A 14,375-nucleotide genomic window follows, 5' to 3' on the forward strand; every position below is an offset into this window, starting at 1 on the left:
TATGAAGTACACTCTATTACAGGAACAGGTAAACCTGGGTTACAACAAGCTGACCAGCCCCATCACTTGAGTGGATGTCCAGTAAATTCAGTGCCAAGTCCTTCATTTCTATATAAAGATAGACCAATAGGAAAAGTTTGTCTTATCCCGATAATATAAAGCTCTGCTATACCTCACTATAGGGGCATTCTCTGACCCTATTCTTTTATGATACTACAGTAGTGATAATACAATTCAGATCTGGGTCATATACCTTAATGAACATTCAAACATTATAACTATGAATGCATTATTAATATGAAAAAGAACTAATCTGTGGGGTCATAGCAAATAATACATACCTACATAATAAAGATCACAGTGCAGTATCATACAATATACAGTAGGTCTGCACAATTTGGGGAAAATGTAAGGTAATTGCGGGATTTTGCAACCCAATCCGATTTATGGCATTCACCCCCTAGATAGTATGGCGGTGGTTTCAAGTATTTAAAATTTTACATGTCCACCTATTGAGTTGAATTCTGGTGGACACACATGGTCAATCTCCTCACAGACAGGTCTTACATGACTTGCACTGCATTTATTAAGAGTTTTAGACACTTAATCTTCAGAGCCATGTTCAACAGGGGGCATAGTTTTCCAAACATAGAGACAAGGCTTGCACCAAAATGGTGGCATAACTTTTTGGAGTAAAGTGAGCTAATAGTTGGTCTACACTTAGACTATACAGAAGAAACAAAGCACATATACTGCGCACCATTCGGAGAGACCAGACCGGAGATCAGTTGTATCTTGAAACGCGCCATCTAAATAAAATACTGGATACAGCAAGAAAAAAGGTGACCTTCGTGCAGGCGCTCAGGTGTCCAGAGGAAACTCACAACCGAATCATGGAAGTGAATAGAGTTCAGGTTTATTCAGACAAAACAGCAAAAACATGTTTCGGGGTATACAAACCCCTTCTTCTGATTGACAGATTAATCTGTCGTTATGAAGAAGGGGTTTTTATACCCCAAACACGTTATTGCTGTTTTATCTCAATAAACCTGAACTCTATTCACTTCCATTATCCAGTTGTGAGTTCTCTCTGGACACCTGAGCGCCTGCACCAAGGTCACCTTTATTTGCGTATCCAGTCTGACAACAGGAGCTCCATTCGGATGCATCTTGAGACCTGCAGGCCTGCACAGGATCCTCCATTGTACCTCTGATTGAGGTTATATGCATATTTAATATATGCTCCAGTGGAGCAGCCATTTTATAGACCCTCCACATCCCCTCCTCATGTGGGGTGACCTTTGTTGTCTCCTAGGGTAATGCAAAAGGCGCCTTTTCTGGGCCATCTTTTTCTACTTCTACACAGGATCTAAATAAAAGAACCATGTCATGTACTACCTATTTGCACCGTTTCTCTAGACAGCAACCATTTGGAATCCTGGTATATTGGCATTAAAAACCTATGCTGGACAGTCTAAAGATGCACCAGATTTACCAAAACAGCCTGAACCACTGTGATAAAAAAAATCTGGAACAGTATTAGACTGTCTAGTCTAAGTTTACAATCGTCTAAGAATTAGACAGTTTTAGTAAATCTGGGCCATTGCGTCTAGAACCTGCCCCCCACTAGCTCAGGTTAGCAGAAGCACCAAAAATGTTAAAACTATTTATTGCAGATGAAATAACCCTTTAACTCTTTAGAATACCACTGTTGGGCATTATGAAAGATCACGCCGGTTGCCATCTAAATAAGGAATACTTATCGGATACTCAGCGAGGTTCTAATCTCATGACACAGCATCTTTATTATACAAGTAGAAACCTAATACGCGGGACGGACAACCGGAACAGAGCTGCACAACCTTATCGCTAAAGTTAATAACAAGAAGCGTGGAGTCTCATTGTTCATTCAGGAGTTATCTTCTAACCGCTTACAACTCAGGGGCAATGTAGAAAATTAAGAGTGATACTGAACCCAATGTTTCCATGTTAGAGACTCATGTCCTACCGGTCTACTTAGGGTCCATTTTTTGGTCTAGGGTTTATTTTTTTGACCCAAACAGCCACAATGATTCGAATGATGATCTTTGTAGCGGAGGCATTACACAGCATTTAAAGGGGTTATTCAGGAAAAAAACTTTATATATATATCTCAACTGGTTCCAGAAAGTTAAACAGATTTGTAAAGTACTTCTATTAAAAAAATCTTAATCCTTTCAGTACTTATGAGCTTCTGAAGTTGAGTTGTTCTTTTCTGTCTAAGTTCTCTCTGATGAAACCTGTCTCGGGAAACGCCCAGTTTAGAAGCAAATCCCCATAGCAAACCTCTTCAACTCTGTGCAGTTCCCGAGACAAGCAGAGATGTCAGCAGAGAGCACTGTTGCCAGACAGAAAAGAACAACTCAACTTCAGCAGCTGATAACTATTGAAAGGATTAAGATTTTTTAATAGAAGTAATTTACAAATCTGTTTAACTTTCTGGAGCCAGTTGATGTTTATATATATATATATTATATATATATTATATATATATATATATATATATATATATATATATATATATATATATATTTTTTTTTTTTTTTTTTTTTTTCCTGGAATACCCCTTTAAGCCTTCTTACTGAACGCTAAATATTAATAATTATATATATCAAGTATGAAACGTACATTTAAACCAGTTATATACTGTACTTTGATCTAGAAACACTGTAGAAGCTAGGTCTCCAAACTGTGGCCTCCGAGCTGTTGCAAGACTACAACTCTCAGCATGCCAGGACAGCCAACGGCTGTCCGGGCATGCTGGGAGTTGTAATCTTGCAACAGCTGGATGTTCTCAGTTTGGAGACCACTGTTGTAGCGAAATAGGACATTGCAGCAGAATATGTTACCACTATATTAACAACAAGAAATATGGATCTTAACCTATACAAGACACTTGCATCTCCTGTCTTTGTGCAGTACTTGTTGATTTAAAGGGGTATTCCAGGCAAAAACTTTTTTTATATATCAACTGGCACCAGAAAGTTAAACAGATTTGTAAATTACTTCTATTAAAAAAAATCTTAATCCTTTCAGTACTTATGAGCTTCTGAAGTTAAGGTTGTTCTTTTCTGTCTAAATCCTGTCTGATGACACCTGTCTCGGGAAACGCTCAGTTTAGAAGAAAATCCCCATAGCAAACCTCTTCTAAAGTGGGCGTTTCACGAGACAGGTGTCATCAGAGAGGATTTAGACAGAAAAGAACAACCTTAAACTTCAGACGCTCATAAGTACTGAAAGGATTAACATTTTTTAATAGAAGTCATTTACAAATCTGTTTAACTTTCTGGAGCCAGTTGATATATAAAAACAAGTTTTTGCCTGGAATACCCCTTTAATGATGTAGCAGAGCTCACAATGTATGGCAGGACTTGTGGTTTCACAAAGCACTGCAGATAAACCTACGACACTATGTAAAAGCTAGTTGACACCATTCAGCTCTGCTACATCTGTATAATAGGAAGCAGTCCTATTTTGTAATAAAGAGTATAGCAACGTAACTTAAGAGAAAAAAAATAAAGTGGGTGTATAAAATTCTAGGAGACTATACACATGTGCAAAATATTTTCTGCACACATTCCAGTGTAGACATGGATATAAACCATGTATTAGGATTAAGTAAAGCGCAGCGGCGGATATAGAAAGTCTTTCCAAAAAAATGTTAAGATACACGCACAACCAAAAGTAGAAACCCAACGTGACCTGAATTCGGGGTCAAGTAAACTTGCGCAATGTGAAAAAAGCAACACTTCTCGTCTCCCAACAGGAAATTAATGTACAGACTGGCCTCTCGCTATGGTTCTTAATGGAAGCTAGAAGAGCAGCAACCTGCTCTGGGGTCTGCACTATACAGACGTCAGGGAGGGGGGGGCAACATAGACGAAAGTGTATCCCACCTCCTATAGAGCGCAAAACATTTATATAGACGTTATATAAGCACCATAAAGAACCTAGGCAAATTTCGGGGGGGGGGGGGGGGGGGAAAGGCAACAAAATAACAAAAAATGTATAAATAAAATAAAGGCATTATATGGGCAATTAGTTAAGATCATAATTTATAAACAGACGACATTCTACATATAAGAACATCCTAAATGGCAGATTATAATGATTTACATGTGGATTTTTGTATGGTATGGCAGTCAATGTATTATTATTATTAATGATTAAAATAATTTGCTGTAATCCCTTAAATCAGTGATCTTCAACCTGTATGTAGCTCTCCAGCCGTGGCAAACTACAACTCCCAGCATGCTCTTAGATTAATAGAGACAGACTAGATTTTGCTGGATTTATCAGTCTGTGACTATCATGTCAGGGCATTCTACAAGTTGTATGTCCCATAGGTTCTCTGGTTTATATTATTACAGACAGACTAGATGATAGATTTATAGATAAACAAATTCTGCTTTATTTACCAACCCGCGGCTGCCAGTTCATGTTAGGGGTTGTAGTTGTGCAACAGCTGAAGTGCCACAAGTTCACTGGTTTATAACAGATAGATATAAGATAGATAGATTAGTGGTCTTCAACCTGCAGACCTCCAGATGTTGCAAAACTACAACTCCGTTGGCTGTCTGGGCATGCTGGGAATTGTAGTTTTGCAACATCTGGAGGCCCACAGGTTGAAGACCACTAAGAGAGATAGATGTGAGATAGATAGATGTGAGATAGATAATATAGATAGATATGAGATAGATAATATAGATAGATATGAGATAGATAATATAGATAGATATGAGATAGATAGATAGATAGATATGAGATAGATAGATAGATAGATATGAGATAGATAGATAGATAGATAGATATGAGATAGATATGAGATAGATATGAGATAAATATGAGATAGATATGAGATAGAAATGAGATAGATATGAGATAGATATGAGATAGATATGAGATAGATATGAGATAGATATGAGATAGATATGAGATAGATATGAGATAGATAGATATGAGATAGATAGATATGAGATAGATAGATATGAGATAGATAGATATGAGATAGATAGATATGAGATAGATAGATATGAGATAGATAGATATGAGATAGATAGATATGAGATAGATAGATATGAGATAGATAGATATGAGATAGATAGATATGAGATAGATAGATATGAGATAGATAGATATGAGATAGATAGATATGAGATAGATAGATATGAGATAGATAGATAATATAGATAATATAGATAGATATGAGATAGATAGATAAGATAGAGAGATAGATATGAGATAGATAGATAGATAGATAGATAGATATGAGATAGATAGAAACTAAACTTCCGTCAGGTCCAGCAGTAGACTCATGAAGTAAGGATAAATATTTGACCTGAATTATAAAAGCTGAATAGATATTGTGAAATACATGACAACTAAACATATAAAATATAGTACATTGTATAGCCTATTGTGTTTCCATAACTGTTTTTACAACAAATAAAAATATTACATTTATAAATCTAACTTTTATTTTTTTTACTTGTATGTTCAGGAAACAAACTTCTAAATATTACTATAAATGAGGAAATGGCACGTAACCGCTATTACAGATAACACCAACCCTATAGGTCTATAATACATGAAGGATGTAAGGAATACACTAGGTTATAGGTATTTCTTGAGTTTATCCTCCTGGGTTGGTAGTATACAGAGATGCCCAGTCGGAGGCCCTATTTTTCCCATGTGCGGATTTAATTATGAATGGAATGCTCGGCATCAGCATGTCACAGACACACAGTGACCTAGAAATTGGTAAATAAAGCAGAATTAAATGTGTTAGCACATCACAGACTGTGCGGCTGGGCCAGAGAGACGGGCATTAGTATGATACCACATTGTGCCAGTAAGGCCGTGGGAGCAAAAAACTCTAATACCACCTGGGCAAAGATGACACCAGAGTCACATTGGGAGCTGCACAAAAGAAGGGACGATCACTATATAGGGGTGAAGATGGCAAATATGTATCCACAACTGGGTATTCCTCTGCTGGTTAATAATGTTGGCAATGTTTTTGGGCTACATGGTGGGCACTTGTCTAGCACCAGCACTGGATCCGTGGGTCAATGCCTGGCCCAGACAATATTGGTATGTCCATGTGTTCTCCTGAGCTAACTATAGATTTCTCCCACTCTCCAAAAACATGATGCCAACCATAAATGTATACACGGGGGCAATATATCAAATGGGCCGGATATCACATTTTATTGTGTGATTTTTTTTCCCTTAACTAAACATTTTGTGAAAAAACTAGTGGAAACATAACATATGCCACATTTATGACTGGTGTGTGCCATTCCTGGAGTAAAGGAAGCAGAGAGGTGGCATAAGGAATAGTGTTCAACATAGAAAATACACTAAATTTATTATACAAAGAGCGGCATGGCAATGAAGTTGGTGCTTCTGTATTGGTTAGTTTTAAGCTATATTTTAGATAGTATTGATATATCTCCCCCCATTGTTCCTAGCATGTGCCTATAGGTATCTCGTATAAGTACATGTACATAGAAGTAACCGATATATGTGCATAAAAGTAACCAACATAAGGGCATGTGTGTATATGTAACTAATATATATGCACATAAAGTAACCAATATAAGGGCATGTGTGTATATATGTAACTGATATATATGGACATAAAGTAACCAATATAAGGGCATGTGTGTATATATGTAACTGATATATATGCACATAAAGTAACCAATATAAGGGCATGTGTGTATATATGTAACTGAATCTATGTGCATGTGCATATAAGTAATAAAGATAAGGGCGTGTGTATAGGTCATTGATATGTGCATCAAGATAATAGATATCAGTTATATATACACATACAAGACCATATATCGACAACTTAAATGCACAGGCACTAATATATACATATATCAATTACCTATACACACATGCACTTATACATCCATATAAGTAACCATGAAAAGTACATTTGGGCAGATGTAACCAATATAAGTGCATGTGTACGTAAGTAACCAATATAATTGTATATGTGTGTACACGCAACCGATAAGTGTATAAGTAACCGATATAAGTGAATGTGTGTATACGTAACCATACGTAACATATAAGTGTATAAATAACCGATATAAGTGAATGTGTGTATATGTAACAAGTGTATAACAGATATAAGTACATGTGTGTAAACCTAACCGATATAAGTGCATGTGTGTATACCAGTGGTCTTCAACCTGCAGACCTCCAGATGTTGCAAAACTACAACTCCCAGCATGCTGGGAGTTGTAGTTTAGCAACATCTGGAGGTCCGCAGGTTGAAGATCACTGGTGTATACGTTACCATACGTAACATATAAGTGTATAACCGATATAAGCGCATAACCGATATAAGCGCATGTGTGTAAACCTATCCGATATAAGCGCATGTGTGTATACATGTAACCATACGTAACATATAAGTGTATAACAGATTTAAGCGCATGTGTGTATATGTAACCATACATAACATACAAGTGTATAAGTAACAGATATAAGTAAATGTGTGTAAACCTATCCGACGTAAGTGCATGTGTGTATACGTGACCATACGTAACATATAAGTAACAGATATAAGCGCATGTGTGTATACGTGACCATACGTAACATAAGTGTATAACAGATATAAGCGCGTGTGTGTATACGTGACCATACGTAACATATAAGTAGCAGATATAAGTGCATGTGTGTATACGTGACCATACGTAACATATAAGTAGCAGATATAAGCGCATGTGTGTATACGTGACCATACGTAACATAAGTGTATAACAGATATAAGCGCGTGTGTGTATACGTGACCATACGTAACATATAAGTAGCAGATATAAGCGTGTGTGTGTATACGTAACATATAAGCGTATAACAGATATAAGTGCGTGTGTATACGTGACCATACGTAACATATAAGTAGCAGATATAAGCGCATGTGTGTATACGTGACCATACGTAACATATAAGTAGCAGATATAAGCGCATGTGTGTATACGTAACATAAGTGTATAACAGATATAAGTGCATGTGTGTATACGTGACCATACGTAACATATAAGTAACAGATAAGCGCATGTGTATATACGTAACATATAAGTAACAGATATAAGCGCATGTGTGTATACGTAACATATAAGTAACAGATATAAGCGCATGTGTGTATACGTGACCATACGTAACATATAAGTAACAGATATAAGCGCATGTGTATATACGTAACATATAAGTAACAGATATAAGCGCATGTGTGTATACGTAACATAAGTAACAGATATAAGCGCATGTGTGTATACGTAACATATAAGTAACAGATATAAGCGCATGTGTATATACGTAACATATAAGTAACAGATATAAGCGCATGTGTATATACGTAACATATAAGTAACAGATATAAGCGCATATGTGTATACGTAACATATAAGTAACAGATATAAGCACATGTGTATATACGTAACATATAAGTAACAGATATAAGCGCATGTGTGTATACGTAACATAAGTAACAGATATAAGCACATGTGTATACGTAACATATAAGTAACAGATATAAGCGCATATGTGTATACGTAACATATAAGTAACAGATATAAGCACATGTGTATATACGTAACATATAAGTAACAGATATAAGCGCATGTGTGTATACGTAACATAAGTAACAGATATAAGCACATATGTGTATACGTAACATATAAGTAACAGATATAAGCGCATGTGTGTATACGTAACATATAAGTAACAGATATAAGCGCATGTGTATATACGTAACATAAGTAACAGATATAAGCGCATGTGTGTATACGTAACATATAAGTAACAGATATAAGCGCATGTGTGTATACGTAACATATAAGTAACAGATATAAGCGCATGTGTGTATACGTAACATATAAGTAACAGATATAAGCGCATGTGTGTATACGTAACATATAAGTAACAGATATAAGCGCATGTGTGTATACGTGACCATACGTAACATATAAGTAACAGATATAAGCGCATGTGTATATACGTAACATATAAGTAACAGATATAAGCGCATGTGTATATACGTAACATAAGTAACAGATATAAGCGCATGTGTGTATACGTAACATAAGTAACAGATATAAGCGCATGTGTGTATACGTAACATATAAGTAACAGATATAAGCGCATGTGTATATACGTAACATATAAGTAACAGATATAAGCGCATGTGTATATACGTAACATATAAGTAACAGATATAAGCGCATATGTGTATACGTAACATATAAGTAACAGATATAAGCACATGTGTATATACGTAACATATAAGTAACAGATATAAGCGCATGTGTGTATACGTAACATAAGTAACAGATATAAGCACATGTGTATACGTAACATATAAGTAACAGATATAAGCGCATATGTGTATACGTAACATATAAGTAACAGATATAAGCACATGTGTATATACGTAACATATAAGTAACAGATATAAGCGCATGTGTGTATACGTAACATAAGTAACAGATATAAGCACATATGTGTATACGTAACATATAAGTAACAGATATAAGCGCATGTGTGTATACGTAACATATAAGTAACAGATATAAGCGCATGTGTATATACGTAACATAAGTAACAGATATAAGCGCATGTGTGTATACGTAACATATAAGTAACAGATATAAGCGCATGTGTGTATACGTAACATATAAGTAACAGATATAAGCGCATGTGTGTATACGTAACATATAAGTAACAGATATAAGCACATATGTGTATACGTAACATATAAGTAACAGATATAAGCACATATGTGTATACGTAACATAAGTAACAGATATAAGCACATATGTGTATACGTAACATATAAGTGAACCTGTGCATATGTTCCCAATAAATACGGGCATTGTCTGAACAGTAATGTAGACTATGTTGATGCTATATAAGAGATAATATACCATGTTGAGGTTTGATGCCCATTTGCGGTGGCGGGAGCGGTAAGTGTCTCGCAGCTGTTTTTGCTTTTCCTATCCTATAAATACATGGGTGATCTCCATATGGAAGTCAATTTGGGACATAAAGCATTTTTCACTATAAAATACACTAAACATTTTAATAAAAACTGAGACACAACAGTAAAGTATCCCAAGACAAAGACATGACTGCCACCTGTAGCTCTCAGGGCAATAAGGCAGAAGAGGGTGGCCACATGGGCCCTGCTCACACTGGGGTTACTTGCCTCGGTTTTGGTAATGCGGTGCCTGGCCAGCTTCACCACAGCGAAATTCCCTTTCCCTAAAGTGCGTTCTATGTCATAGAATCCAACCCGGACAGGACCCCTCTGCACATGCCTCTGACAGTCCGCCATGACCATGCTGGGACCCAGGCCAGAGAGGCAAAGGGGCAAAAGACATCAACTGGCACGATCACACCCCCCAGATGAGCCCAGGCACAAGACGACTCTGCAGCAGATGCCAGCCACACAATGTGCCCATCAGAGCTGCCCGTCCCTGGCTGTGGGCAGGAGCATTCTCTAGGTGGCTTTGCAGGTATAAGGGGGGTGTTGCTGCTGATACAAAGAAACAAATCTCCAGCTAGTGCCCAGAATGCATTGTCCGAGTGAGGAGAGGACACACTGAGGTGTCTGAAGATCAGCACTCCAGGAGGACAATCCCGGGGAGCATGCACAGGGACCTTGGAGTTGTCATTGTCCTGTAGTTTGCAGGAAGAGGATTATCCACAATTGACAGGGTCCATTCCACATCCAGCAGATCCAGGGTGACATGGGCAGCAGCAGAGTGTGGAGTGTGAGGAGCCCGGGCTGGAGCACAAGTCACTCACTGAACTTACAGTGTCAGGCGGTGGCATGGAGGCATGAGGAGAAGTGAGCTCCGGGCACCGGGTCACACCGGGGGGAGTGGAGGCGGCTGTGCAGGAAGCCAGTGTGCGCCTCTATCTAGCAGGCTCTGCCGCTGCTGCTAGCACAAGGCATCATGTTCTCAGGGTTGATGTCCATTGACGTCAGAGCTGCAGGAGGTCTTCTGGGCGGGGCTTCTGTTTCTTGTTTTTTTTTTCTCTCTACCTTCTTCACAGTTCGCTTGCCAAATGGGTTGCCCCTAGCAACCGGAGCCAGCTCTGACGTCAAGAGCCCTTCTGCACAATCTGTCAATCAAGAGCCGAGCGCGGGAGGGAGGGAGGAAGGGTGCGCGAGCGTGAGCCGCAGCCGGGGCAGCGCAGAGGTCACACTCAGTCAGGAGAAGACGCACGCGGCTCGGGCGCCGCCACATCCAGCCTGTGCCACAATACCTACACACAAATAGAATATACACAAATACCACATAACAGATACCATATAAAGGCTCTGTATTTGGAGTCTCAGAGAAATAGCTTTAAATTGATATTTATATTTTCATAGCTTTTTTGCTTCTATTGCTTCTGGGTAGTTTTCACGTGGTTTTCTGGCAGCTTTTTTTTTGTACAGAAAAAAACTTCCACTGTGTTTTTGCGGAATGTCTGCCATTTTTTCCCATTGTGTGGAAACTGTTTTTTTTTTTTTTCTTCTTTGGCAGTTTTTCCTGTTTCTGCATCCACTTTTTTTTTTTTTTTAAAGAATAAAAGAATACATAAAAAAGCCATTAACATTTTTAGTTTTTAATGGCATTTTTGCATTTCCATAAACTCCTATGGGAGAGAAACCCCATTGCCTCAACATACTACAATTTTAAAAATTCGTCCACTGATGCAAAAAACAGCAGAGACAAAAAAGGGTTTCATTACGGTAATCCCAAGTGACTTGCAGCTAAAATCTGACAGTGGTGGGGTTTTTTCACAAAAAATACGCAGTACAGCATGTGTGTCGTTTTTCTAAAAAAAATATATATATTGCTTTTAGGGGGGGAGGAGGGAAGAGAATTTATCTTTAAAGGAGTAGTCCAGTGGTGAAAAACTTATCTCCTATCTATTTGTATGTGGCCCCGGCTCGCTGGCCAGATAGCGGATGTTGATCACTGCACGAAGCGGCGGCTGACACGCCCCCTATATACAACTCTATGGCAGAGCTGGAGATTGCCGAAGGCAGCGCTCCGGCTCTGCTATAGATTTGAATTGAGGGGGCGTGTCAGTCGCCGCTTCGTGCGGTGGTCAACACGCCCCCTTCCAGCAAGCTGCCGGGGTCCCGTACAGGAGATCGCAGGGGGCCCCAGCGGTCGGACCCCCCGCGATCTGAAACTTATCCCCTATCCTTAACCCTTTAAGGACTCAGGGTTTTTCAGTTTTTGCACTTTCGTTTTTTCCTCCTTACCTTTTAAAAATCATAACCCTTTCAATTTTCCACCTAAAAATCCATATTATGGCTTATTTTTTGCGTCGCCAATTCTACTTTGCAGTGACATTAGTCATTTTACCCAAAAATGCACGGCGAAACGGAAAAAAAAATCATTGTGCAACAAAATCGAAAAAAACCCGCCATTTTGTAACTTTTGGGGGCTTCCGTTTCTACGCAGTGCATATTTCGGTAAAAATTACACCTTATCATTATTCTGTAGGTCCATACGGTTAAAATGATACCCTACTTATATAGGTTTGATTTTGTCGTACTTCTGGAAAAAATCATAACTACATGCAGGAAAATTTATACGTTTAAAAATGTCATCTTCTGACCCCTATAACTTTTTTATTTTTCCACGTACAGGGCGGTATGAGGACTCATTTTTTGCGCCGTGATCTGAAGTTTTTATTGGTATGATTTTTGTTTTGATCAAACTTTTTGATCACTTTTTATTCATTTTTTAATGTTATAAAAAGTGACCAAAATACGCTTTTTTGGAATTTGGAATTTTTTTGCGCGTACGCCATTGACCGTACGGCTTAATTAATTATATATTTTTATAGTTCGGACATTTACGCACGCGGCGATACCACATATGATTATTTTTTTTTTTTTTACACTGTTTTATTTTTTTTATGGGAAAAGGGGGGTGATTCAAACTTTTATTAGGGAAGGGGTTAAATGACCTTTATTAACACTTTTTTTTTACTTTTTTTTTGCAGTGTTATAGGTCCCATAGGGACCTATAACACTGCACACACTGATCTCTCATCTTGATCACAGGCGTGTATTAACACGCCTGTGATCAGCATTATCGGCGCTTGACTGCTCCTGCCTGGATCTCAGGCACGGAGCAGTCATTCGTCGATCGGACACCGAGGAGGCAGGTAAGGGCCCTCCCGATGTCCGATCAGCTGTTCGGGACGCTGCGATTTCACCGCGGCGGTCCCGAACAGCCCGACTGAGCAGCCGGGATACTTTCAGTTTCACTTTAGAAGCGGCGGTCAGCTTTGACCGCCGCTTCTAAAGGGTTAATACCGCACATCGCCGCGATCGGCGATGTGTGGTATTAGCCACGGGTCCCGGCCGTTGATTAGCGCCGGGACCCACGCGATATGATGCGGGATAGCGGCGCGATCCCGCTTCATATCGCGGGAGCCGGCGCAGGACGTAAATATACGTCCTGCGTCGTTAAGGGGTTAAGATAGGGGATACGTTTTTCACCACTGGACTACTCCTTTAGGGTCTATTCACACGTACAGTATTTGGTGCAGATTTGATGTGCAGGATTTTTTGCTGCAGATTTAAATGTAAACTTAACACAGCTTGAAATCCTGCACATCTAATCTGCGCAGAATACTGTACGTGTGAATAGACCCTTAATGTTTTTTTTTTGTAGAAACCTGTTGTGCAACTTTGCATTAATGTCAGGATGCCACTGGATCGGTGTTTCCCCACCAGAATTCCTCCAGCTGTTGCAAAACTACAACTCCCAGCATGCCCAGACAGCCTTTGGCATGCTGAGAGTTTTAGTTTTGCAACAGCTAGAGGCCCCCTGGTTGAGAACACTGCTCTAGATAAGAGAGAAAAGCTTACACACATTCTTACTTTACCTGGTCACCGGGCTACATTGACGAATACTTTTTGAACAAGAGATAGATTTTGCACGTCAACCACGCCTCTGCTAAAACAGCAACAATAAATGGCAAAGCCAGTGCAGGCAATGTCAAATAGTGCAAAATCTGATAATAATAATTGTGGCCGGAGTGAATGCACAAAATAAAAACCCATTGCGCACGGAATTTTGCAGGTGCGCACCAGTTAATAAATTCCCCCTTAGTATTTTGGTCTGTATTGTTAGCCAAAACCAGGTTAACTATGGCACTGCCCTTAGAAATTCTTAATTTACACTGATGAAAGAATCACATGACTTGTAATGAGAAAAACTATCAGAAAAAAACAGGTCTGCTTTGGCTTTATTGGTCCTGAAAAAAACGCCATGAAAAACAAACCCTTCTTTTTA

At 38.7% G+C, this 14,375-nt stretch overlaps 1 protein-coding gene across 1 annotated transcript in view; it reads right to left on the reverse strand.

The window, feature by feature from the left end:
• The window catches only part of SIK2 (salt inducible kinase 2), a 167,762-nt gene extending 156,616 nt beyond the window's left edge, over nucleotides 1-11,146 (reverse strand). The window contains exon 1 of the mRNA XM_056541847.1: nucleotides 10,265-11,146. Coding sequence (XP_056397822.1) covers nucleotides 10,265-10,399 — 135 coding nt within the window. The 5' untranslated portion in view covers nucleotides 10,400-11,146. The remainder of the gene's footprint in view (nucleotides 1-10,264) is intronic.
• Nucleotides 11,147-14,375: the final 3,229 nt, after the last annotated feature.

This window comes from Hyla sarda, chromosome 10 (assembly GCF_029499605.1).
Source record: "Hyla sarda isolate aHylSar1 chromosome 10, aHylSar1.hap1, whole genome shotgun sequence".
Taxonomy (NCBI): Eukaryota; Metazoa; Chordata; class Amphibia; order Anura; family Hylidae; genus Hyla; species Hyla sarda.